This window comes from Lampetra fluviatilis, chromosome 19, assembly GCF_964198595.1.
Source record: "Lampetra fluviatilis chromosome 19, kcLamFluv1.1, whole genome shotgun sequence".
In the NCBI taxonomy this organism is placed as follows: Eukaryota; Metazoa; Chordata; class Hyperoartia; order Petromyzontiformes; family Petromyzontidae; genus Lampetra; species Lampetra fluviatilis.
Window position 1 is genome coordinate 8,755,304 of NC_136293.1, and position 27,806 is coordinate 8,783,109.

General features: G+C 47.1%; 2 protein-coding genes across 8 annotated transcripts; one reads left to right on the plus strand and one right to left on the minus strand.

The window, feature by feature from the left end:
* Positions 1-152: 152 nt before the first annotated feature.
* Positions 153-19,395, minus strand: LOC144937623 (histone deacetylase complex subunit SAP30L-like). 5 transcript variants are annotated; one of them, XM_078864965.1, is made up of 5 exons: positions 18,003-19,395; positions 15,594-15,855; positions 8,873-8,998; positions 5,638-5,736; positions 153-2,364 (listed from the first exon to the last, which is right to left on the minus strand). In XM_078864965.1, exons 2-5 carry the CDS (start codon positions 15,771-15,773, stop codon positions 2,242-2,244), a joined length of 528 nt encoding a protein of 175 aa, XP_078721091.1. In that variant the 5' UTR covers positions 15,774-15,855; positions 18,003-19,395; the 3' UTR covers positions 153-2,241. The 5 variants fall into 5 exon arrangements, with proteins under 5 accessions (XP_078721091.1, XP_078721094.1, XP_078721093.1 ...); XM_078864968.1 differs by having other exon boundaries at positions 8,873-8,953; positions 15,603-15,855; positions 17,999-19,395; XM_078864967.1 differs by having other exon boundaries at positions 8,873-8,965; positions 15,603-15,855; positions 17,999-19,395.
* A 2,080-nt stretch (positions 19,396-21,475) lies between these two features.
* On the plus strand, positions 21,476-26,717 carry LOC144937625 (high mobility group protein B1-like). Of its 3 annotated transcripts, none has more exons than XM_078864970.1 (5): positions 21,476-21,601; positions 24,528-24,745; positions 24,867-25,015; positions 25,343-25,517; positions 25,630-26,717. In XM_078864970.1, the coding sequence occupies exons 2-5, from the start codon at positions 24,596-24,598 to the stop codon at positions 25,780-25,782; spliced, it is 627 nt and encodes a 208-aa protein (XP_078721096.1). In that variant the 5' UTR covers positions 21,476-21,601; positions 24,528-24,595; the 3' UTR covers positions 25,783-26,717. The 3 variants fall into 3 exon arrangements, with proteins under 3 accessions (XP_078721096.1, XP_078721097.1, XP_078721098.1); XM_078864971.1 differs by having other exon boundaries at positions 21,505-21,601; positions 24,531-24,745; XM_078864972.1 differs by lacking the exon at positions 21,476-21,601 and adding an exon at positions 23,311-23,448.
* Positions 26,718-27,806: the final 1,089 nt, after the last annotated feature.

A 27,806-nucleotide genomic window follows, 5' to 3' on the forward strand; every position in this document is an offset into this window, starting at 1 on the left:
CACATGGCTTTTATTTGTCGGCTGAGTTGATCAGGGGAGAAGGCTTGCTCTGTGTTCAAACACCGTTTGCAAATGATTTTAATAATTGGTCAGAAATTCAACCCCAGGTCACCAGAATCAAAGTGCAGTCTGAACTACGTACACACCGATGCCATCCCATTGTTTGTTTTATTCAAATCAAAGCACATCACTCACTCCTCTCATCTGCAATGTGCACAGCTGCCTCACTGCAGATTATTTTTTGTTATTCCAATTCCTCCCAGAGCTCAGCTTTTATCCATCTTTCGAACTTCAAATAACTTTATTGATTTCAAAACATGTAATCTACTCTCACGTACTCTTCTTACTCGAGCCATGTTATTGGACATTTTACTTTAATAAAATACATACATGAAAGCGATTTAAAACTTGTCTTTATTTTGTAGTTGGGAAGCAAATGTACACGTCATTTTTTTTCAATAAAAGCTTTGGTGAACACGTAAAAAAAAAAAATCTGTGGTTAAGTGACGACTCTCGATGGCTCTGCAAACGTGATGCAGGCCAACGAGCGGTCAAGGCGCAAACCGCAAATTAAATATGGGTCAAATGCACGTAACGTTCATATAAAGCTCGACACTTACACTTTACATCTGCGAAAGTTTTTTTTTCCTATTTACCTTGCTTTTTCTTACTAAATTAATTTATTACATTTTCTCTTTCATCACGTAAAAAAAAGTAAAAAAAATTCATGTCGCTTTTTTTTTATAACCCAAAACTTCAATTACATTTGTATCCAGTAAAGGCTTTCAGTTTGGTAGTTAAAAACCACACGAAACCTGCCGACCTCTTCATCTCCAGTGCTTGTGTTTTTGGTGGACGGACAGAAAAACGTACGGCTCGGACCGCCCACCTGTTATTTCCGTCCGCCAACAATAGCACCCAGAAACACAGCAAAACGCATCCTGGCAGTTGCGTGTTGTCTTCAGCCTTCGCACGCGACAAACGGTGTGGAAGATTTTCGGTGACGCCGAGATACACCATAAAATGCCACCACACCGCTGGAACATGGAATTTCTACCACTTGACTAAATAAACGAGCTTTTAAAATGAGATGACCACCCCCCAATGGTCAAAAGAGCAGGGAGGGGGGTGGGGTCATTAACAGGCCCGAAAAAAAGCCACATCCTTTTAAACCGGGCATAAAAAACAGGAAATGTTTAAAATGTTAAAAGAGTATGACATTACTCAGTCAGATGCCTTGTGATTGGTGGAAAAAGGAGTTTGCTCATTAAGCCCGTGTGTACGCAGGTTCTCTCGTGTCAGTGTCTTGACTAGTTCTCACGCAAAGATGCATTTTTCGGAACTCGCCAATCGGCAAGCTTCACGAGCAAATGCGATCAATCCTACGGCACAATACACGTTAAGCTCCCCAATCTTACTTTGTTGGGAGCCAAACGCAGACTTTGCGGGGATTCGTTTGTTTGCTGCCAGGATGCATTTTTCCAAGGCCTTCACTGGGGGTCGGCATGAATTTATTTTCGCACCTCTGAATGTGGCCAACGCTGACAACCGTTGGTGCCAGATTGCCAGAAGGGACGCCTAGAAGCGCCAAGTGCCGAGTAGGAAAGCGCTCAACTCGGACCGGCGAGTCAACAACGTGCCAGGGCCAATCGCAACGAAGGCATCCTCGTGCCTCAGCGTCTTTGCCGACTGCACGCCGAGTGCAAGAGATTGGAGAGACTTCAAAAATAACAACCACGTTTCGTCAACCCGCTGACGGCGTAAGGTGTCTTACGTTCACAAAAAAAGACGGATCAATGGGATACGATGGGAGCAGCAAACTCGGCACATGAGAGATTCTGTACATGGCCTCAACATGCACTATGTTCAGCCAAGTCCCTGATCGCCCCCCACCCCAACCTCCAAGAAAAAAATGACCTCCCCATTAATTGGCGATCTCAGTACGAGCACTGGCCACACTTAATGGCGTTGCCAACGCCATGCGTGTGGCATTGGTGGAGGTTGACTCCACGTTCACGGAGCAACAAGCGGGAACCCACGTGCGTGACCTCCGCACTCGTGGCACTCGCGACCCCCGTGGTGTGAAGTAAGGGAATGGAAGGAGAGTACACACAGGGCCGCGTGTTTCCGTGCGGTCGGTCGGGCGTGTGCGCGAGGCTCAGTGTACGTGCGTGTGGGCGATGCGGATTCGGGGTTCGGGTGGGACTACCCTTCGATGGGGGCGGAGAGAGGGGTTGACCTCTATCCGGTGACCGTTTCCGGCTTCTGGTCCAGCTTGCTCTTGTTGTTCTTGACCATATAAATGAAGTAGGTGAGCGTGTCCTTCTCGCTCACGGGTATGGTCCGGAAGTGGCGGCTGATTGTCTGCAACATAGCAAACGCAAGTCGGCGCCGTCAACTCGATCATTTACGCAGCGGTAGTGAAGCCCAACTCTCAATAATATGAATCGTGACATAATTGTTAAGTAAAAATTATTATTTTCTTAAAACAGAAAAGCATCACGGTTTCATGACAAAGTGTGTTATTTTTCAGAAGGGTTCTGCTGCAGACGTTTGGCCAATTTCTTATATCAGTATTTTAAACAGACAGGATGACACCAAAGTGTTCACATAAAACCCAGGACTGCCTGCAAGAAGGAGAACACTGAAAATGCTACGCAGGTAGGTCAACAACCAACTTGCTGTGCTGTCTTCTGCATGCAAACTCTTCAGGGCAGACGAGTGACATGCGCACATTCTCTCTCTGAGATCTACCAAAGCCCCTTCAATTCGATGGATTACAGCCACGCGGTGACACCAACTACACCCGGCTAAATTCGGTGCCTTGTGAGTCTTTATTTTAATCTTCAACATCCCATCTGTTGAACAGCACGCTCGAGCCATAAACATCACCGCCACCCTTTGCTGGAAAAGGCGTCACGTTTTCTTTGCCGCATAAGGCAGAGACGTAGCCTATTTATCCGTCCCCTGGTAAGACCAACCCCGCCCGGCTGCCTCCATCTGCCCTTCAGCACGGATGTGCGATCTCATTACCGCTCAACGTGTGCACGTTGCTAATGCGTATCAAGTCCCCCGCTCGCTTGAACGATGACGGGCCACGTCTGGAAAACCGGGCGAGACCGGCTTGCAAAAATGACGTATTGTCTTCATCAACACCGAGCGGCTCACGCTCAATTCAAAGCCGTGTAATTTTTTTTTAAACAAAGAGGGAAAGATTTTGCATACAATAAACACTACTACACTGTATAAAAATGCATTTTACACGGACTTCTGTCCTCCTCTCCCAGCCTTTGATTCCCCGGTGGAATGGTACACAAAATAGCGCGACTGGATTACGCATCAAAGACTGCAGAATGGCACAGCCAATAATGTTTAAAGCCGCAAATTGTACGCCCATGTGCACATGCCGCAACAATAAATGGAGAATACCCGCCAATGGTGATCCCGACTCGCCGAAGGAGGACCTAATAACGCATGACAATGAGCTTGTGGGCGCGCACGCACACAATTGTATGCGTCCGCAAGCAGCACTGCCCACTTCCATCCATCACGGGCACGGGAGAGTAAAGCCGCAGCCTCCGCTTCCTCCCGCAACCGCCAGAATCTGTCACAGCAACCTGCAAATCCCTTGAAATCCGTTGGCTAACCCGCCCCTGCCCATCCTCCGTGTGCCACTCGTGTGCATCCATTACCTAATTCCTTCACAATACACCGACGCCTCCTTTGAAACTGCTTTTTATCCTCTCTCGCCGTTGCCCGCACGCCGATTGATATTTTCTCGCCCGCAGCAACGGATTGCAACGAAGCTGGTGCCATATTACCCCAGTTTACGTGGCGTTGTTCCAGAATGAGAATTAAGGTGGTGTCTCTTGTGCACAGCGCTCACCCAGTATGACACTGCATCTCCCCCATTGTGCCTTTTTTGTTTCTCTATGCGAACGAGACAGCTTGCCAGAAATACGGAGGCACTCTGCCCTCTCTGCTAGAAAAAAAAACTTATGGTAACTGTTACTATGAATCCTGCTCAGATTGTGCGAAACGGCTGTAAAAACCCTAAACGTGTATCGTGTCCCCTTTAGGAAGCAGTGACCCCATTCACGCCGCCTTGTCTGGTCATGACCCGACACTCCATTGCACACATCCCCTCAGCTAAAGCTGCACCCAGCTTTAGCCGAGATGGGTGCCGTGTAGTTGCAGTCTGTGTATGCGGACAGCGTTGTTGCGCCCGGTATGAATTTTGTTGCACGAGTGTGGATGTGCGAGTGCACCTAGTGCATACTGAGGAGCGGTGGCGCAGCAGTTAGCGTACTGCACGACGGAAACAGCAATCGGAGTTCGATTCTCGCTCACGGTCAACACCAGTGACGATTATCTGAACTGGTCCTAGGCTCCCCGAGGTCAACCTCAGCCTCAAATGAGAACCTGGTGCGGTGTTTAAACATCGCCACTAGGGAGACATAGGCGGGCATGCGTGGTGCTGGCCACCTACACCCTCATGTGCCCTGCCGGCCTTGATATACGCTTGCTAAGATTACTTTCCCCAAAAGTATGTTAGCTATACAGCGGACCTTTGCCATTGCACCTAGCCCAGCACAAACACTGTGGTGACATCACTGCGAAATGCAGCAGCTGCTGCTGCTGCTGTTGTTGTATGCATGTGGGGAGCAGTGTCACATTGGTTTGTGTGTTGCACTTTAACCGAGATGACCTGGGTTTGATCCTCATCCAAGGAAAAACACCCGAGGCAATGAATGAGCATCTGAACCTGTCATAGGCCTCACATAGGTCAACCGAAAACCTGGGTGCAAGGTGCAAAATATCAGGAATGGGGGGGTGGGAGACAAAAATGGCCAAGCAAGATGTGGACCTCGTCAACCATCTTGCTTGCAGCGCCGGACGTTAAGAGATGCCCGTTTACAGCACTTGTCTCTACACAAAAAGGTACGGGGGGTGTGCCAGCCCTGATATTTCTTGCTCATGCCATTTCCTGGAGAAAGGGGCTTCCCAGGAGAGGGAGCTCCCGAGGACCCTTCTCTACCACGCTGGCCAGATGTCTTGGAAGCGTCAACACCCACACACACACACACACCTTAATCATCCCAGCGCGCGTGACCTGCTTATCGACTAATTGTGGTGAACCCATTAATGCTGCTGGGTGGGCAGAGGTGGGGAGATTAAAAAAATGAATTCACATTGTTCCAGCTGCTGTGGGGGAGAGTTAAACAGCGCCCTCGATATTACACCATAGCAGCAGTCTGTGGCTATATACTACTGCATATGGATAAATGGGGGATCATTGTGTATACATCTTCAGCTTGTACAGTCAATAACTGTATAGAGGCATAAAAGGTGATCTGCAGTGTATGTGTGTATAGAGGGGTACTGGGTGATGAATAGTGTGTTTAGAGAGGTACTAGGTGATGAGCAGCGTGTGTATAGATGGGTAATGTGTTGCCAAGTTCTGCGTACTTGCCGAGTGCGTAGAAAAACGGATGGTTCTTGTGCATGCTACATGTGTGTGCGTGTTTGTATAGGGGAATTTCTGGTTCCTCTGTAGTCTATTGTGGATCCCGTGTGTCCGGCGGGTGCCAAGAGCTGCTGCTGATTCCAGTGTACTCAACGTGCGTAGTGCCTCACCTCCGCCAGCTGTGCCTTGTTGAGGCCTGGCCTTGTCTGCAGTTTGTAGTGCCGCTTGTACCGCCTCAGAGTGTTCACCTGAAGCTGAAACAAATCCACCTGGCACAGACACGAGGCACACACATCATTCAATATGCCATCAATAGGACTGTACACACTCGTGATTGACCAATTGCTCAGGAGCTCACATCATGCCATTACTAAACAAAGTAAAAAAACAGGATTAAAATTTGGTTTGTTAACTTAATTCAGCGTATTTCATTTCCGGTAATTAAAACTGTCGGTTTTATTTGCATCACACGTGCTGTGCCCGGAGAGTTGATAAAGAAGCAAACTTCAGTAGTTGTAAAATCAACTTTTGTGGCCAGTATCTAATCGTTCCAAGTTAAATCTTGTCTCATTACAGAAAACTGCAACAGCACAACTACAATATAACAACTGATTAAACACAGAATAATGCATATTCTTGGGTCTTTCGGTAAAGTCACGTAGATAGGTTCAAAGAAAATACCTTTTGCCCCCTCACGCGCATGATGTTTAAGAGGAATCAACTGCAACTCTGAAACGTGACATTTCATCAAATTGCAGGTGGATGGGGAGATGGGGTTTGGACCCCTCGGAATGCAAGTAATGCTGTGCATACCCACCCCCTAACAAACTTAGCATTTGTCACAGTGCTCTCCACAACTGAAAAAAAAGTTGGTTGGAAGGCACAAAACAGTGTGCCATCAGATGAAAAAAAATGAGGCACTTCGAAGGAAGGCATCTTGAAAAAAAAAACAACCAAGTGAAAGCCACAAAAAAAAAACTAAGAGCACAGTGAAAAACAAGAAGTAAAACCAGGATCCCAGCAACACCATATTATTTTGCATTAACTCTAACTCTTATTAATTGCAACTTTAATCATGTCGTTTGTTGCCGTATGCTTGGCAAACTGGGCCTCAGGGTCTGCGTTCAGCAACTGTGACATCATGCTATCACAAGCTCATAATACATTCGAAAAAAGTTGGGCTGGCCTCCTGCCTGGATTCCTGTCTGCCTGGCTGATGCGCAAATGCGTTTGTGCGGCAGTGACATCACCGTGTGGACGCCACCCGCATCCCACAGCGCTGCGCTGGGTTCGTGCGTAGCTTTGACACCACGCCTCCCTCCCTTACCCACCATCCACCCCGGTCATGGATCCCGCGCACAATTGCACAGGCAGTGCTAGTTTATATATATGTAAAAAAACAATCCACATGAAGGAGAATGATTCATGAAGTCAGCTGCCTACTCAGTGTAACCGGTCCGCCCTATCCCTCTCCTTCCGTGATCGTTACGAGGGGACAGGCCGGTTAACAAGTAAAAACAACAACATTAGTTGATGAGTTCAGAGGTGATGAGTGGATACTCTGCGTTGTGTTCTGCCCTCCTGATAATCGGATGACTCCACCACCAAGGGACACCAGAGGGTTGTGTAACTGCAGCTCTTTATTTCAAAGTGTTCTTCTGAGGAGCATTTGTGCATCTGTAATTATGATCAGATGCACACCAATCAACCCCAATTCACACCACCCCACTGCTCAACCCCCGTACTGTAGTGTCCACCCGAATCTGAATAGGTGCCCTGTACCCTGAATTGATTACGCTACTGGTGGGCGTAGCCTACAGTGCACTCACGTGACTGTGGGTCCAATCACAATTATACTTGTGGTTCAATTTCGATTTAAAGCTTTCGTAACTGCAGGGATTCATCTTCTTGGTTCTTTCAAATGAGATTCAGACGCTGTCTTTCCAACAGCCCTGTTCTTCACCCGAGGACGGCTGCTTGCGTTGTGGCCGAAACGTCGTGAGAATTGTATTTTATTATGTTTAATTTTTATAATTTTATTATTTCCCTTCTACGTGACTTTACCAAAAGAACCAAGAAGATACTTGTGGTTCATTTACATTAAGCCCATACCGGCTACATCAGCATGGTAACGATTATTCTTGACAAAAATACGATGATTAGTCACAATTCATGGTTGCCATATGACTCAAGAAATGAATAATCGTTTTGGCTCATTTTCACCATTTTGTTTGTGTTGTGCATTGCTTTATCTAGCTCGTGTGTACGTTAGTCTTTTCTCCATTAATCTAAATATTAAATTACCATATATGTTGGGCATTTTACATTGTACTAATTGTAAATGTATTCTTTCACACGTGATTCAATGCATGCAATGTGAATGTAATAATGTAATTTTAATTGACGACTCGATGCATTATTACATGCCCACTGTCTACCCTCCAACCACAGAGCACAGCAGAGACGGGTAAATAAAATCACAAAATCCATCACCATTGAGATTAATGCTACATTTTAGGAGCAAAAAACATAGCAAGCTAAAATGTATTGCTGCTATGTATGTTTCTCTTCTTGGTTCTTTCGGTAAAGTCACGTAGAAGGGAAATAATAAAATAATAACAATTTTACATAATAATATAATAACATACTAACTTTACCGAAAGAACCAAGAAGATGAATCCCTGCAGTCACGAAAGCTTTAAATCGAAAAATGTATGTTTCTGTTATGAGGCAGCGAGTTTTTATTTTATTTAAATTCGGGTTGTGCACCACTGATAACGATTCCTTTATAAGTCTATACTGGTGGCGCACAATGCTTTCTAGCCACTTTGGAGGGCAAGGGTTGGTGACTCGTGTAGAGATTGGTGGAAACTCCCAAAGCCGATGGGTTGCACAGTGCCCAGAAGGCAGTACGCACCAATTGGTAACATTATCTCCTCAGTATGCACGAGTTTTTGCTGGTTACTCTGAAGCCTCGCGAACACTTGGATGAAAGACTGCCTGAGAATACCAGGTGTTGTAGGCTTGAGCTGCAAGGCGACAGTAAAACAATGTACTCTCGAGCCTATCCAGTAGGTGCGTGGTTTTTTGTGTACTCCGGTTTCCTCCCGCACGAAGCAAAAGACTCCTTTAAATAAGGTACTGGCCAAACATCACAATGCAGTTCTGATTAAGGGAGTCAACGATCACGGAGGCTTCCCCACATAAAAAGATTACACTATCCTCATTGGTAACATTAAATGGTAAAAAATTAGCTGTGCTGCACGAAAGTATAAGCCCCCACCTTGCCTCCCATACGATCCTCCCCGGTCTCCCCCAGGAACAAGTTCTTTCACTTCCTACCGCCCTGGTGACTAAACACAACTACAACACCACTCCCCGCCGTGGATCACCGCCTCTGCTCACCTCGGGTGACTCCAGATCATGGTCGGGCGAGTCTCCTCCTTCGTCATCACTGCCTTTGCGCTTCCTCTTGTTGCGCACGCTCTGGATGAAGTTCTTGTGGAAGTCGCAGATGTACAAGTGCCGCACCTTGTCCAGCAAGGCAAAAAAGGTGAAAAAATATAAGAACGTGAAATGAATTGGTTATGGGGGCACTCATCGCTCGCGAGTTATTGTGCGTCATTGCCGAATGTGGTTGCCGTTTTTGGTAACGTTTCAGCACCTGAAGGCATTGGTAGAAAAATTCTATTATAATTATTCATGCTCGTTACCTACGATTAACACCGTTGGCTACATGCGGTACAAATAAAGTTCAAAATACATACGCATAAATGTCTCACTGAGGCTTGTGAGTCTTTTCATCATCATCATCATCCTGCCAAGTTTTCGCAGGAGAGGGCAATGATTGCTACGTATATTCCAATTACATAATTGGTGGGTTATTGTTCAAATTGGATATCGACTAAATGTGTTACGGAATTTCACAAACGCTCAGCAACAAAAACAGGCAGGGCAAGAACAACTGGGACTGAACGCCATTAATCTCTGGCATACAACAACTACCATCACTGCAAGATAGAAGAGCATATTTAAGAGACATGAAGCTATGAGTGACGACCTTCCCCGGCTTCTGCAACCGGTCACGGACATTAACGAAGCACACAAGCGGTCGGAATGAGAGCTCTTAAAACAACCTCTCATGGCACAACACAAATACAAAGATCAACCGTATAGCATTGACAGACTGTTGGGACAAGTGCTATTAGCGAGCACCTATGAAGGCCAACAAGGGACTCGAGGGGGGGGGGGTGGTTGGCCAGCACCAAGCCCGACCGTCTTTGTCTCCCCAGTGCTGATGTTTACACAATACACCAGGTACTCCACATATGTAAGTCTGAGTCGACCTACGGGAGGTCCAGAACCGATTCAGATATTCATCACCGATGTTGGCCGTGGTGTGGGAATCGGACTGGGGAGCGGGAGGGGTCGCCGGGTTCGTAGCGCAGGGCGCTAACCGCTGCGCGACCGCTCCTCACACGACACGTCCTGAAGTGACTGTGACCCATCCGGTTTGGCAAAGCCGGAGAACGAAAATAAATCTGTAAACATGAAAAAAACATGCACGATGGGACGCTCTGCATGCAATGCACGGGAGTACAGTACAAAGACAAAGATCCGCCATATAGCCTTAACAGACTGTTGGGGCAAGTGCTGTTGGCGAGCACCTATGAAGCCCGGAACGGCACACGAGGGTGTGGGTGGCCAGCACCACGCCCGGCCGCCTTTGTCTCCCTAGTGGCGATGTTTACACATCACACCAGGTACTCACTTGAGGCTGAGTCGACCTAGGGGAGGCCCAGGACCGGTTCAGATAATCTCGTCACTGGTGTTGGTGGCCCTGAGCAGGAATGGAACTCTGGTCGCCGGGTTCGTAGCACAGCGCGCTAACCGCTCCACGACAGCTGGAAACCTACTAAAGCCATGCACCATGGCAGCCCTGCATGCAAAGGCGTGCAAAGACAAAGATCCCCCGCATAGCCTTAACAGACTGTTGGGGCAAGTGCTGTTAGCGAGTACAATAGCATCTATGAAGGCCGGCATGACACACGTGGGTGGCCAGCATCACGCCCGGCCGCCTTTGTCTCCCGAGCGGCGATGTTTACAGGACACACACACACGTGCACCACCGCAACACTCTGTCCTGACCGCATTGCAACTGGGCTGTGCTTCTGCAGCATCAGCAGCAGGGTCATGACACGGTCGGGTACACAATGGCTGAGGCTCAGGCACTCGGGTAAAAAGAAGGCACGCGAACTTGATCTCGGGTTACCATGGTGGGCCCAGCAGGAATGTAACCGCCCACAGTTTTTTGGTGGCGAGGCCTGCCTGCCTTGCCTGCCCTCTTCTAAAAAAAAAGAAGAAACTGCCTACTACTACTACACACACCCCATCCCCCGGTATGGGCCCTTCCTACCCTTTGGCGAGCACACTCACACACAGAGCCGGCGATTGTGCTTCGTGGCGCCATTCGCTCGCTGTAAAGTAGAAAAAATGCGTAGCCTGGTGTGCGGGGTATTCTTTTTTGTTCGCCTGCCCTTTGTTAAAACTTTTTGTTGTTGCTGATGCTGTTACGATGGATTTTCTCGTCATTTTGCAGATTTCATTTTCGTTAGAAAGTGAGTTGAGTTCCACTGCAAACGGGGGCCCCGGCATTCAACGCAGTACACAAAGCAGCGGTAATGGAACATGATTTGAGCTTTGAAGCGCAAGCCGTTGCATTTTTAGGCAAAGCACAAATCGGTGGACGGGGGCAGATAGATGCTGGACGGGCAGCAGAATACACGGGCACAGGCAGCTGAGATTAATGCAGGAACTAAGGTTCCCATTACCACTAACAGCGTCAACTAAGTGCCCTATTTTTGTTTATTGGCTGGGCTTTAGGAGCACAACGTGAAATGGGTAATCTTTTATATTGGCAACAGCATCGATGTTTTACGGCAAGGAGCTCGATCGCAGTCTGTTAATGCCAGAATATTTTCTACTGTACATACTTAGCTTGATACCAGTTATTATTTTGATGACTAAAACTACATGTGTACGCTCTAAAGTCCTATTATAAATAGCCCTGACAATAGCAGTCCAGTTTGATCAGCTTATTATGAAGAGCAAATGGATTTGTAAAAACCAATAGAATAATAAAGCCCACATTTAATAGCTGATACACACGAAACAACATCCGAGGAGATGGAGTGATGAAATAAACTCGTGTGCAGGTGCTAGGTGGAGTATATAGCTGCTCGCTAACAGCAATTGCCACAACATCTGTTAAGGCTATAGGGTGGATGATCTTTGTCTTTCTATCACAGCATTGAGATGATGGTTGCTTACGGAAGCCTTCATCCAGCAGTAATGATGGAGAATTAAATGCAGTCCACAAATAAAGTCTGACTGTATGACAGACAATATCCCAAGAAGCACTGGCTTGCGATGTCTGGGTTGGTGGGGATGGTACAAAAGGCATGGCCAGCTCAAGCACGAACCTTGCTGATGTGCAAGACTCCCACCTCCTGGGCAAAGAGGTGATGCCTATACCAGTTCGCAAGTCAAATCTTTTTTTCCCAAAAGCTTCCAGCGTTCTCCACTAACGTGCATGGTTTTTTTTCTTTCTCCAGGCACTCAGAATTCTAATGTCGGAATCTCAATCCCTAAAAAGTATATTTTAAAACGATATATCACTTTGCCTTGAACAACAATACCGCCACACGATGACTGACATTTCTTTCTGTGCAAATCCACCCAGCGGGCAAGCCAGTCGCAACCACAGGGCGGTTGGTTGTGCTTGTAAAAGCCCTTTTGACAATTGCTGCCACATCAGCTCTTTTTTTCGAGTTCCTTTAACCTCGATCAATCGAATAAAAGTATGAACTCTTATCTGTTACACCTTCACCTGTGCAGTTTTGTTGCTGGCTGCTTGGCATTTTGGGGGGGAGGTTGCCTTTAGGCCTGTGCTCGGCAAGTGATAACAAAAAAATCCACTGCTGGATGAGGGCCGGCCCCATGCCATTTAGGTCGTGGGTGTTATCTGACCATATTTCACACCATGCTGGTTCATGTGGGTGGCGTGAAAGCAGAGAGCACAGAAGTGGTGAGGGAGATATTGCAAAGACACTAACGACCAAGGATATTAAACATCACGCTTGCGTTATTATTTATATTATAATCATAACTTATTCACCCAGGAATACATGACTGACCACGTACGGTGCGAAAGAAGTTCAACACACCGTACATACGTTGCACGTTTCTAGCTAATGGGAAGAAACCGAACAACACGGAGCAAACCCATGCAGAACAGGAGAAAAACATACAAAAATACGCCGTGCGAGTCAGGAGTTAAACCCAGGTAATTCCTGTTCCGAAGCGCAAGCGGTGATTACTGCACCACCCCTGCAACATCTAACGATGGCAGCCCCCCTGGGTTGCACGACACTAGCGGGGGAAGTGTAGACTACCAGCCAAGTTGTTGTGCTGCAACGCGGCCCCATTGTGTAAGAGACGGGGCAGACACAGTGAGAGTGTTCTCTTTCTGGCTGTAAGTGCAGTAACCTGTACGGTGAGACAATCGGAGCACTGCACGGCTGACAGGCAGTTGCCGAGAGGACCAAGAACGTAGCAGAGACCGAAGCAAGGCCGTGTTCGACAGAAAAGGTGATGTCAAAAGCGAATTCGGTATGCACACAGTGCAGCAGACGGTGCATGCAATATTCCATGCACGGCTATCATGCAATGCACCGACAGAGATTAAGACCAACCTGCAATACACAACACAGCCTGTGCACACAAAACATCTGCAGTCTACTACAAGGACTTAAAATGGCACGCACGGCTACAATACTGGAAACACAGCAATTATACAAAAGGCCAAATGAAATGCAATGCAGACGATCTACAACATTGTCAGATTTAAAAAAGAATTTATAATAAACGGCCCTTTGTTAATCCACTGCTGGATGAAAGCCTCCCGATGTCAAACATGTAATGGAGGGGGGTGTTTGACCGACCATACTTCACCACACTGGTCAGTGTAGGTTGGTGAAGCGGGGGGGGGGGGGTCCATGAATTATACATACACAGCACGGGGTGGCCTTAATCCGTGAGCATAAATGCACAATAATTTAACCAGATAGTAAAGCAGTTAACCAGCGGAACGTTCATTTGGCTATACTCTAAAATACTTTCAACATTAAACGACACAATGGTACTATCCCGATGAAGATACAGGTGCCCCCAATACGTCCCTGCTGAAGTGATAATGAATCTTAGTGGGCCCTCATATGAGTTAAATAAAAGGATGCCGATTTGTTTTCATATTCATTACTAGTTCACAAAGCCTATCTTCCCCAGGCAAACGTTTTCAATAAATAAAATACTTAACCTGATATGATTGTTTACAATTTCGATCTACGATCGGACACAACTACTCCAAAAATTAATATTTTTCCGCAAAAAACACAAAAATTGTTGACGACTTGATGCAACTTATTATGTTTAAAGACGTCCCCAACCGAAAAATTCTCAATTTAAAGATTCCGTTCTTTTTTATTAGAAAGAACAAACATTAACCAACTTAACACTGAGGGGAAGATCCTATCTTTTAACGTTTTCGAATAATTAAGATTTGAACATCATAAAATGCGTATTTTTTCATTCAAAACCTGCTTGATTCCGAAATATCTCCAAAACAATAAAAGATAGAATAGTTCGTGGTTTATGGGGTACTTAAAATCGAGATTTGAGGGCCTTAAAATGAAAAATCTCGGATTTTCAGATGTTTCCTGTTCTTTGGGTCCTAAAAGCTACCCAAGTACCAAATTTCAGCTTTATACTTTGTCCGGAAGTACCCCAGATGGGTTGAGGAATACATCCAGATTAAGGTCTCTATTTAAAGATATGCAAAATCGTTGCACCTGAACACAACTGTTTTTGATTAACCATATAGTCAATGAATTGAATGCGGTGATTAAACTATAGTATGCCGCTTTTTATATCAAAGTACGCCGTTATTCAGTTTAGAAATATTTTAAACAAATATTTTTTATAATAGGTTTTTCCCCTTTTTGTCTGCATTAACCACAATGCTTGTGGTCAGAATGCTAACAAAAAACGTACTCTGATAATAAATGCATTGTCCTTGAAACTGATTGGTTCACACCAGAGGAAGCTTTCTTTGAGCCTCGTCTCAAACGGTGTTAGAGCAGAGGACGCCAAAAGGTGAACAGCACAAAGACAATGCATCAAAAGGCAAGGGAGGTCCCATGATGTAGCTGCTTTTTTATTTATTTTTGCACCTCAGAATAACTGTGGATCTTTGATAAGACTTTTCATCTATCATTTTACAATTTAAAGTAGTTGGTCAATTTTATAGCGTGATGTACAATTTTACATCCTCGTATTGTAAGCTAATCTTGCAATATTTTCCAAGGAATTTTAAAAGTTTAATACATCCTTATATATTGCTCATTCCTCTACACCATCCCAATTGTTTGTTTTTACTTTTTGCTCTCCATCCAGATGTCTCTTGCAGCAGAGCCTTGTGTTCACAATGCTCCCACCTATTCATTGCGCATCCTATGAAGGAATTATTCCCTTATGGACTTAGGATGAACAGAATGATTTAATAAAGGATGAATGTTCTGTACATTTGTTATTGAAGGTAGGGACCCAATGAGATTGTTACTGTTTAAGTGGGAGACTTGCGATAAGTGGTGGCCTGATTTATTGACCAACAAATTGTAAGGCAAATGACCAGAGTGGTTTATTGAATGGCTCAATTATTTTAAGGAATGCTTAATTCACGGAATAACTGGACTATGGAATGACTAATTAATTAAATAATGTCGCGACAGATTGACTGCTATATGCAATTACTGAATTAATTATAGATTGAATGATTTGTGGAATAGTTGATAGGATTCAGTTAGAAAACGCCTGATATATGGCATGTCTCATGGCTTGACTGATTTGTGCAATAGCTGACGAATTTGACTCGCCGAGATATTATGGCCCACACGACCCATGGCACTGATTGAACCAACTGAATGAATTAATCTCACACGTGCGCACACACACACAAGCACACAAAGGCCCCAAGATATTCTGTCTCGCTGCCCGCCTTTGCACGTACAAGACTTACGCTGCGGTCAATGTCCAGCTTGAGCTTCTTCTGCGAGATGCTCTTCTGGATCCTCTTGCTGAAGCTCGCGTTGCCCGCCGGTCGCCCGCACCGCTCTCCGTCGTCGATGAGGCAACATGTCTGGCCCAAAGGCCCGTCGCGGCTGTCCTCCTCCGTGCTGAAGCCGTTCATCGCCCTACGGCCTCGCGTGTCCACCCGCGGCTCGCCGCCTGCGGAGTCCCGTTCAGTCCAGCTGAAGTTCCCGTCCGTCGTCCTGTTCACATCGTTCAACTTTTTATTATACGCACCAACCTGCACCGCATACCTCTCAGGTCCATATGGCATAAAGCCGTTTCAATAAGGGCAAACAAATTTTTTTGTCTATTTGTGTTTCTCCCTTGTGATGGGATTTGTAGGATTAATGTTGAGATTTATAAGGGCACGGGGTGACCAATAAGGTCTGTACTGGTCTCTAATAAGGTAGGGCATTGAGGGGTTGACAGGTATGGAATGGTGAGTGTAGTGGTGAGTGTACTATTGGTGAGTGTACTAGTGGTGAGTGTACTATTGGTGAGTGTACTATTGGTGAGTGCAGTGGTGAGTGTAGTGGTGAGTGTAGTGGTGAGTGTACTAGTGGTGAGTGTACTATTGGTGAGTGTACTAGTGGTGAGTGTACTATTGGTGAGTGTACTATTGGTGAGTGCAGTGGTGAGTGTAGTGGTGAGTGTAGTGGTGAGTGTACTAGTGGTGAGTGTACTATTGGTGAGTGTACTAGTGGTGAGTGCAGTGGTGAGTGTAGTGGTGAGTGTAGTGGTGAGTGTAGTAGTGGTGAGTGTACTATTGGTGAGTGTACTAGTGGTGAGTGTACTAGTGGTGAGTGTACTAGTGGTGAGTGTACTATTGGTGAGTGTACTAGTGGTGAGTGTACTATTGGTGAGTGTACTATTGGTGAGTGTACTATTGGTGAGTGCAGTGGTGAGTGTAGTGGTGAGTGCAGTGGTGAGTGTAGTGGTGAGTGTACTATTGGTGAGCGTACTAGTGGTGAGTGTACTAGTGGTGGTTGTCTACTTGTTTGTATTTCTCCTTTGTGATGGGACTTTGTAGGAAAAACATTGAGATTTATAAAAGGCACGGGATGACCAATAAGGTCTGAATTAGTCTCTAATAAGGTAGGGCACTGATAATGGGTTGACAGGTATGTACCGTAGTACCTCTCTGCTCGCGTGTTTGTTCACCTGCATGATTCACCTAACACGTCCACGTGTTTGTTCTCAACTCTTCTCCCCCCCATACCTCTTTTACCTTCATGCCCACCCCGATGTGCCTACCCACCTGTACACGAGTGCAACTCTTTGTCCTGCCCTCTCCCCCCTGGTCTCTACGTCCACGTGCATCTTCGAGCCGGTCTACCACCTACCCCACCACCTCCACCCGTCAGTCCACAAAAATCGCTCTCGCCCTACCTACCTACTGTGGTGTCATCTTGTCCAGTCGCCCACTAATGCATGTCCCCACCTGCCCCACACAGCCCGGCACCCCCCCCCCCCTATCTCGACAGCAGCAGCCGATATAAACTCGGGACTAATTCGCTCTAGATTTGAAGCTTTCGTGACTGCAAGGATTCATACTCTTAGGTCTTTTTCGGTAAAGTCACGTAGGTAAAAATCAGCAAATAATAAAATAATAGAAAGAATAATATTATTTTATGTCAATTATTTATTTTATTTACTTATTTTTTTTCCTACGTGGCTTTACCGAAGTAAATAAAAAAAATAGAAGTAATAGTATTTTATTATTTATATTATTTTCTTATTTTTTACCTACGTGCTTTACCGAAGTAAAAAAATAATAATATAATTTTATTTCTATTATTATTTCTATTATTTTATTACTTACTTATTTTTACCTACGTGCTTTACCGAAGTAAATAATACAATTTACAAATTTGTTTCCCTATTATTATTTCTATTATTTACTTATTTTTACCTACGTGACTTTATCGAAAAAACCTAGGAGTACTAATTCGTCTACTTACCTACCCCGCTAGACTCAAGGTTGCTTCTCAAAGCACGTGGCACGCAGCAGCCCTCCCTCTAGGACCACCCGGTAGATGTTAGACAGCTGACGACTGTTTCACGACAATCAATGCTGTGCTTTTACTAAGTTAGTAGCTTTCAGTCACCACACTTTTCTCCTAGATTATCTTTGTACCTTGACGTCTGAAGCTCTGTAAGGTTCGACGTTGCACTACGATTGTTGTTGTTGCAGCCTGCAAAGTGTCTTGCTTGTGCTTGCTATATCACATCCACGTTTGCCTTCCGGGCTACAGCTTTCAAATCGCCTCTTACTACTCTACGGACCCGTCGCTTTGTTGGCTGTCGCCTGCAGATGTTGTGTTTGCTGTTCGTGTCGCTTACCGACCACAACAGCAGCAGCAGTCAATCCGCCGTCGTCGTCGCTTGCTCCTCGGCTGTCTCCGTTCGTCCTTCTTCTGCTTCTTTTCTCGTAAGACCACCAATGGCGAGTCCGGTCGACTGCTGTGTTCGTCGCCTCGCAAGTCGTCCTCTCTTCTCGAACACCTCGTTAGCTTCTTTCACTCGCCCCGTCCGTCGCCTGCTGTGTAAATGACGACCGCCGCTTTGCAGCCTGCTGCTGCTGATTGCTGCTGCTGTTGTAGCTGCTGTTGTAGCTGCTGTTGTAGCTTGCTTGGTAGCTGCTGCTGCTGCTTCTTCTTCCAATCTCCCGCTGCCCCCCTGGTCACCACCTGCCGACACCGCCTCCCGGCTCTCGCTCCACAGCCTTTTAAAAAGCGCGACCACCCCGACCACCACCCCGACTCTTCCCTCCGTGTGCACTCTGATGCCAGGCGGTGCTGTCTGTACCACTGCTGCTGTTTGTACACTGCTGTTGTCTGTATGCTGATGTCTATATCACTGCTGTCTGTATCACTGCTGCTGCTGCTGTCTGCTGCTGCTGCTGCAAACTACCCCCCCACCACCCCCTGCTGCGTGCTGTGTACTGTACCGTGTCGCACACGCCGCGGTACAGTAGCGACACGACTGTCTCTCTCCCTACACACACAGCCACGCGCTTTGTTCCGTTTGCACAGCCACCACCATCAACACCGACACCACCACCACCCCCAAGCCCCCCCTCGCCCTTTCCGCTTCCACCCCACCAAGTAAAATTAATAGCAGCGGTGCAATAAAAGAACGGGCCGACTGCGCCGACGAGGAAAACCAAGGGGGGTGAGGATGAGCCAACAACGATGTGGTTGTTAATAGCTCTTGTTGTAAAGGGCTGCTACTAACTACAGCCTGCTGCTGCTGCTGCTACTAACTACAGCCTACTGCTGCTACTGCTGCTACATGTGTCAGCGCATTCAACATGGCAGCGAGGGCCACGCCGGCTTCCTACCTCCTCCGCCCTCCTTAAAGCCACCACCACCCCAACTACTAATAACTATAACAGCGGGACTACCAATTACAATACTACGGAGGTTTAACCCCGCCCGCCACCAAATAGCTGCAGAAGAAATGAACACGACAGCAAATCCCCACCACCATCAACGCCACAGCTCCCACGTTGACGGGTTGCCAGAAGTTGCACCCGCGGTGAAGTCGAGCCAACTACAACACAACAACAATGTTGCTCCTACCAACATCAACGTAATGACTCCCCACCCCTAGACTAACTACAGCACTCTCGATTCGGTCCGGCTGCTGCTGCTACCGCTAAAGAGAGGCGGGTGACTACCCAAAGCATCACCGCCGTGGAGAGGTGGGCACGAAACGCCGGCGTCTTGTTTGGATGTTAAAAGCCAAACCCACGAGACCCCCCGCCCCGCCCCTTACACCCCCCTACACCCCTCCCCTCCCTACACCCCATTTCCCCCTCCACCCCTCCCCTCCACACACCCCACTTCCCCCTCCACACACCCCACTCCCCCCTTCATCCCTCCCCTCCCTACACCCCATTCCCCCCTCCACCCCTCCCCTCCATGCACCCCACTCCCCGCTCCACCCCTCCCCTCCCTACACCCCAATTCCCCCTCCACCCCTCCCCTCCATACACCCCACTCCCCCCTCCACCCCTCCCCTCCCTACACTCCTCCCCTCCATGCACTCCACTGCCCCCTCCACCCCTCCCCTCCATACACCCCACTCCCCCCTCCACCCCTCCCCTCCCTACACTCCTCCCCTCCATACACCCCACTCCCCCCTCCACCCCTCCATACACCCCACTCCCCCCTCCACCCCTCCCCTCCATACACCCCTCCTACTCACCAACCCCAAACGCCACTCGGGCCCGTCACGCGTCGAGGCGGGGCCTCACGGGAAGTGGGCGGGGCCTCGTGGGAAGTGGGCGGGGCCTCGCGGGGAAGTGGGCGGGGTCTCGTATGAAGTGGGCGGGGCGTATTGATGCGAGCGAAGATACGGGGCGTGATTGTTATCCAAATTTGAGATGCAAGGTTTAGCAAATAATAATTAATTAATTGGTCAGAATATTGTATTTATACTGGAGGAATCCGATGGGCTATTAGGCTGTTTTCCCACAGATGTTCAGTCGGGGCGGGTCAGAACGTTAACAGCAACGAACAATACAAAAATACGATAGGGAGTGCAAAGTACACACAGGAAAGGTAAACAAATCACCCAAACGCATACAAATTAAATTAAACCATCCCCGTCCTAACCAGACAAAGCCCACTGAGGTATTAACGTATGGGTTCCTGCAGTCACGAAAGCTTCAAATCAATATATGAACGTATTGTTCAAAAGTGACCTGGCCACAAATGATAGCTAAAAAAAATAAAACCCGTTATCAGGAATAATTCATATGGAATTTTTTTTACATTAACAAAATTCAATGAATTCGTCAGTTATCAAGGTTTTATTTGTTATTTGTGTGTATTACAGTGCACTCACTCTCCCAACTCTTTCCTCAATAATTGTGGCCTTAAAGTAAAACAAAATATATACTGTAACATGCGACGTTTCAGGTAATGGCCCTTGATAATAGCTCATGACGTTGCGCTTGTCTGCACCACTGCCAAAGCAACATCAACACATATGTGCTATGAAAAAGGGCCAATGTCTGAAACGTCGTCCGTTTTTATTTCCCCCCCGTGTTGTTTATAAGACCTTCGTTATCTGTGCCCTCTGTTCACTAGCCAATCAGAACACGAAGAGAGGGGGGAGGGCGGTGCTTAATTAAAAGAAGGCGGGGCTAATATCCAACCCCCCGCCGCCCCCCCCCCTTGCGTGACGCGCGCTTGGCCCCGCCCACCCGGCGCGAGGCGAAGGGTGCGCGTTGGAAACGCGCAAAGAGGGAGGGGGGGAGGGGAAGCGCGCGGCGAAGCCCACCCGGGCGTCCATTGGCTGACCGTCGATGACGTCACCAGGGCGACGGCCAATCGGATTTGAATTTGGACGCGCCAACTCGAGAGTGCGGAATGGGGGGCCCAATTTCCCCCACGGTCTCGTCGCCTGCGGGGGCCGGAATCGGCGGCACGCGCCTCCGCAGGCGTCGCACTCGCAGCCGGCGATGCGCCGAAGCTCGAGGCGATTGCCGTTTCCTCGGTGCAAAGCGAAATACGTGGTGCATGTGACCAACCGGGGCATATATTCTGCACGAAAGTCGGCCCAGCGGCGTTAATCGGCGCCCCATAAATAATCTCGCATGACACATCCCTAGCCCTGAGCGCGGAGCACGCAATAAGCGCCCCACTATAGCGCGCCTCGCACAACGTATAAGCACTACTACGGTGTCAATGGGGGCTCTACGGCTTAAAAGCGAATCTCCCGCGCTTTTCTCTCAGCGCCGCATAAATTAGCGCTCGACCAATCGGGTGCCGTCTTTATGCGTTTGGACGGGGAACCTCTGGCCAATCAGGAGGCGCCTCTCATTGGCGCGCGCTGACGCCAGCCAATAGAAATCGCCGTCTCATCGCCCCCTCAGCCTCCCATTCTCCAGCGTTACGGCGAGGTGCACAGTGGAGAGGCAGCGAGCGAGCGCACGTAAGTTACGGATATTCGCCGTCGGTCGCCAGCGTTTCGTCGCCAATTGAATTCCCGTCGAGTTTCCCTCGGGGCCGTTGTGGTGCGCGATATGGGCGCGTTTTTAGACGCGTGCCCGAGCCGTGAGCACAATTTTTGTGACTCAGTTTGTGCGAGGCGGATCTACATATAATGGCCGACAGTGCTTAAGCTTCTCGGCAGTGTTCGCGAATGGGCGCAACTTTGAGTGCCGTGCGTTTGCGTATTTTTTGGCTCTGAATCGCCACGTTTTCTGCGTCATTCGTCTCGGGAGAGTGGCTTTTCTCTCAAATGTAACGCCATATCGGCCGCGCGATGGTTTTTTGTTATATTTTTAATGCGAAATCGCCTCAGCCGAGTCTGCCTCCCCCGCGCGCCTCCTCCCCTCAGCCACCCCAACTTACCCCGCCTCCCCTCCTCGAAACCCTTCCCATCGCTCCTCACCCTGGCGTCCGCGCCACCCTAGCAAGTTTAAATACAAATTAACGGATAAAGACTAAAAAGTACGATATGTTAATATATAACCAAGATGGCAAATTTTTTGTTGTAAATAAATATACAATTCACTCCGGACGGCAAATGGTGCCATTTTGCGCGGAGGTGTAGTTTTTGTTGTTGTATCGCCCATCATCCGCCTTTACTGCACGACTTCTTATCGCCTTTACTCTTCTCCATAGATGCCGCGTTACTCATTGACGTTGGCGCGCGCTCGGCCTCGCGCAACCGCCCCCCCCCTTACCCCCCCCCCACTGCGATGGGCGCGCGAGCTTCGCGCGGGAAAAAAATCGCGCGCGCTACTGCCGCTGTTGCCTACCGCCTCGCGACATCACCCCCCCCCCTCCGACACCCCCCCCATCACCCTCCCCAACATCACCCCCTATCGCCCCCCCCCCCGACATCACTCAACCCCCCCCGACATCACTCGCCCCCCCCCGACATCACTCACCCCCCCCCCGACATCACTCGCCCCCCCCCCCCCCGACATCACCCCCCCTCCACATCACCCCCCCTACCCCTTCCAGTCGCCTTCCTCACTAAATCCCCCTTCAACCGCCTCGCGACCAAATCGCCCCCACCCCCTCACCCCCCGTGTATCGCTATGGGGGCGCGCGAGTCGCGCGGGAAAAAAAAGACCGCGCGCGTCGCTCGCGAGGCGAACGTTGGGCGCGAGACCGCGGGGGGTTCAGTGGGGAGGGGGGATTGAGGGGAGGGGCATGGGGGGGATTGAGGTGTTTTCGTTAAGAGCTGCCGCGTTTATCTCTCGCCGCGTGTAAAGCTACAAAAATTGTTCAGATTTAAAACAAAAAAATTGCGTTAAAACGTTCACTTTAGGTAATTTGAGGAAATAGATGACAAGTTTAGTATTTTGTGTGGTTTATTTTAATCCCCACACCCCCATTCTTACCCCCGCGTTCGCGCGGGTTGATATTTCCTCACGAAAGGCGATTGCGTAATTTTTTCACTGCTCATATTTCAAAGCGTGTGTGCGTGTTAAGAAACCCCACACACACACATCGTGCTTTAATAACACGACGGTGGGCGGCCGAGCGTATTTGCGGGTCGCCATTAGCGCTCGTGTTGGCGATGTCCACACGCACCGAGAGGCTGTGGTGGTAGTGTTGGTGGTTACCGCCAACAAAAACCTCTTTAAACTTTAGCGAGCCGGGATTTATTAACGTCGCTAGAATGTTGGTGGCGGTGGTAAATAGAGAACGATAAGAAGGGGGTTGTATAAGAGGGCGATGATGGTGGTGTTGGAGGCAGCTCGCAAACTCGGGCCAGGGGCAATGGCGGAAGGCGCGGCCGCGTAAAATGGCACCGAGGAGGAGGTGGGAGGGGGAGGGCTCTTGTAGCCGATTTAACGTTACGACTCCCAGCCAACACCACCAACCAACACCACACCTACATCTACTACACATTTCGCCTTGATGCCTTTGTTTTCGTGCTTGAGAAAGAATACACGCGCCGACAATGAGCGGTAAAGGAGAGGGGGGGGGTGGTGGCTTAGAAGGCAGTTTCGCGAAATGGCGTCCCAGGTTTATTTTTTGTTTAATTTTTTTGTTTAATTCGAGGGTTTTTGTTGAGGGAAAGGTTTGTTATTTTTTTTAGAATAGTCAAGTTGGCATCGGGATATTTATATGCCGCTGTTTTTCATAAACATTTTTATATTGGTGTATTTAAAATAATGTTTATATGGAGCTTTTGTGAAAATCTGAATGAAAGTTCTCCCTCAGAAAATATGAAAAATTGTATCTACTTAATTTTTTTGCAAAAATACACTTCCTTCCAATTATATAGCCCTCCAAAAAACCTCTACCCCCCCACAGTTCTCGTAAAAAATCTACAAATATACCAAAACTATCAAATTGATTAACCTACCACATCTGAAATGTTGGTAATCCCTGCAAATTTGACGCAATGCCCGCCCGATTAATTAGCATCCTGCAAACGAGTTCTTTATGTAGAAAAGCCAGCAAATGCCCACGCATGTTTGCGGATAAACCACGTGGGTTTCAGGTGGTGCCGTTGCGCAGAATTGCTTAGTGACGTAACCACACACCAGCCAGCAAAACTCTAATAACGTATTATCCAACATTTTTATGCATTAGTCAACGCTGTTTGAGCAGCAAAGATTGTGCTCTATCCTGTACTCGGTCATTAAGCTCATGTAATATTGTTTCTGTAGTAATTGTAGTGTTAATGAAGTCACGTGATATAAGTATTAGCGAACAATTGTAAAAGCTTTGTTACATTTTAAATTATACATTTCCAGAGAAGAGGTACCAAATTGGTTTTATATGTTCCAAGTTGGATAGTTTTTACACAGCACCCAGCTCTGTTAAAGCTACAAATGATGTGAGCTATTAAACATCTAACGTCTGTTTGTACCACTACCCTGCGATGGCAGTAGTGTCAAGGAAATAAGAAGAATCTTGAGCAGCAAGTGTCGGTGACAGCGGCCAACAAGAACCAACCATGGGTAAGGGAGATCCGAAGAAGCCCAAGGGCAAGATGTCGTCATACGCCTACTTCGTGCAGACGTGCCGCGAGGAGCACAAGAAGAAGAACCCAGAGGCGTCGGTCAACTTTGCCGAGTTCTCCAAGAAGTGCTCCGAGCGGTGGAAGGTGAGCGACCGTGGCAATAATTAAGTCTCGCACTGTTTTTGGGACTGGTTTAACTGACATGTCAAAGGGTGAAATTGTTGTGGTTTTATTCAAGGAATACAATTTTTTTTTTGTCATACAGACGATGTCGGAGAAGGAGAAGACTCGCTTTGAGGACATGGCGAAGGTGGACAAGGTGCGGTATGACCGAGAGATGAAGACGTACGTGCCTCCCAAGGGCGAGAGGGGCAGCAGGAAAAAGAAGGACCCCAATGCCCCCAAGAGACCCCCGTGAGAATCTCATCGCACGCCAGTTATAAATAACAGCCCTGTTAATTGGGCCTGATGTAGTAGGGTGTTATTATCAGTGTTGAGAATAAAAAAACACATTTATTTTATTGCACTGTTGAAACTGCTTTGTTGCAATAATTTTATGTTTTCTGTGTGCTTTGTATCCATTATTTTGCCTGTCATGTTATACATTTTTTTTCTGTTGCTGTTGTGTTGGCCCGTGCTTTTCCCCGCAGGCTCTCACGCAGCGAGAGTCGCTCCCTCACACTGTTTGCGTGCTTCTCCGCGTGCGGCGAATGCTGCTCCTGCGCGTGCGTGCGTCTCTAGGTCGGCTTTCTTCATCTACTGCGCTGAGTACCGCTCCAAGGTGCGCGCCGAAAATCCCGGTCTCACCATTGGCTCCATTGCCAAGAAACTGGGTGAGATGTGGAACAACGCTCCTGCTGACGAAAAGTCGATCTACGAGCGCAAGACAGCCAAGCTGAAGGAGAAGTACGACAAGGTGAGTGCAACAGGAGAGGCTGCTTTCTCATCTTTCCTCGTGTTGGGTAATTTGGAAACTTGTAGTGTTCACTTGGACAAGGTTGCATGGTTTTACCTCTGTGTGTTTACAGGACATGGCTTCGTACAGGTCAAAGGGCAAGGTCGAGACCAGCAAGGTTGCCTCGAAACCGGCCAGCAAGCAGAGGGATGATGACGACGATGAAGATGATGATGAGGAAGATGACGAGGATGAGGATGAAGACGATGATGATGATGACGAATAGGAGTGCTAGCAGGAGTGTAAATGGAAGTATGGTGGGCTTACTTCACGGTTTGGCTGGTTTCGCTAACGTTAGTTTCCTCTCACTTTGTTTGAAACTGGTTAGCTGTCTGGTTGGAAAGGTGTTTTGAAATTTTAATATTGAAAATCTACGGATACCATACATGAATAGAAACTCTGTGTACGGATTGTCCGCATTAATAAAATCGTTAACACCCACGGGTGGTTCATAAAACCAAAATTGGAGTGTGCAAAAACATTCCCATGCAGACCTCATTGAAGTTACGATGGTGACACAGGGAATTGTGAAGTAAGCTAGCTGTAAAGAAAACAAGATAATACTTCAAATAAATACACTCTTGTACTTACTAAACTTTAGTTCGGGGTTTTTGTGTAAGGGATGCCATGGTTACTGCAGCCACAGTTTGACGAGCACTGAATTTAGTGAGCATACCTGATGACATATTTTTTGCTGAGCTTGTGCGTATTATATGCTTAAGGCAATAATGGCTAGATAATTTGGAAACTGCAGGTTTGTGGCAACAGTAATAGATGAAAACCTGTCAATTTTGGCATCTTTAGTAGCGTGTTGTTGCCGAGTGAAATTTTTGCTAGCGATTCAAGGATGTGGCAAATGAGCAGATGCTTTTCAGCTATAAATGGATCAATGTACACTGTGTTGTAAGTTACTGCTTCATGTACAGGCTTTCTCTTCCCTTTAAGCATTTATGTTTAAAGTGGAAAGTGAAAACATTTCATTTGGCGCTTCATTGTTGCTTGCCTTTTCTAGTTCAGGCTTTTTTTTTGTACAAAAAATAATTGCAGTCGTAAAAAAACTGCCAAATGATTATTCTAGTACATTAATACAGTACTCGTGAGCTGCATGTTTTATTGTGCTTTTTGTTCTGTATTTGATTTACTAATAAACATTTTAGTGACTTTGCTGTTAATGTTTATACTTTGAAAAAGTGTCTCGGTGGTGGAAGTAGAAAGACAAACATGACTCAAAGGAGCTTGCATTGAGTTGCTCAGTCTTGGTGTATTCTGCCTTTGGAATAAACTGACCATACTCTGAGAAATTGGTTTACATCAAGGTTTAATGAAGAAAATGACCTTATGCATCTTAGAATTTTTCATGAAAATTGTAAACACTTGGCCGCAATGCCAGTATATATCCATATGAGCCATAACACATTTTAAAAGGTGTTTATTAAAACAAATCCATATTAAATTGAGAATCTCGTCTGGATGATCTCAACATTTATACGTGGACATTATGGAAGTGCAGTTTCAGAAACATTGACCAGATTGAGTGCCTGAAATTTGAAACTTAAAGCAATCAACCACATTTAGCTTTTTCCCATTTTAAGTTAATTCATTTGCAAAAACCACAACTCGAATAGGCATTCATTGCATATTAGAATGGCATCATTGCACATAACCATGTGATGGCCACGAACTTGGCTGACAGCATTTTTTGGTATTTAAGGACAAGGAAAATACTGAATTAGGGTTCAAATTGTATATTTAATGCATAAGTAACCAAATAATGAATGGTTATTAGTTTGCCACACTTAGAAAATGTCCAGAGTAATGCACGTGTTTCACCTTAACGGAGAAACAAGAGAGCTGCTATAGTGTCATGGTTACCACAGGATTTGCAATCCAGTTTTACCGATTCGATAGTCGTCCGGGCACAAGTACATCGAGGCAAGTTTCCAGCCGAATAGGTTTCATGTGGTTGGGTAAATTATGAATATGGCCCACCTCTTATAAGATATCTTGTTGGCATGAAATGGTAAAACAGCGTTTGCTCTATTCGGGGCATTACTACCAGTGGCATGAACAACCAGTTGCAGGGCTGCACCTTAACTGAAAAACCTGTAGCGGGCGGTGACTTTGGCTGCCATAGGGGTTGAACAGCTACTGCTAGCCAGTCGCATGTTAACTGGTGCATTCATTCCACAGAAAATGGTTACCGGTCCTGACACGAACCAGTAATGGATGATAAAAATGGGACACTGATAA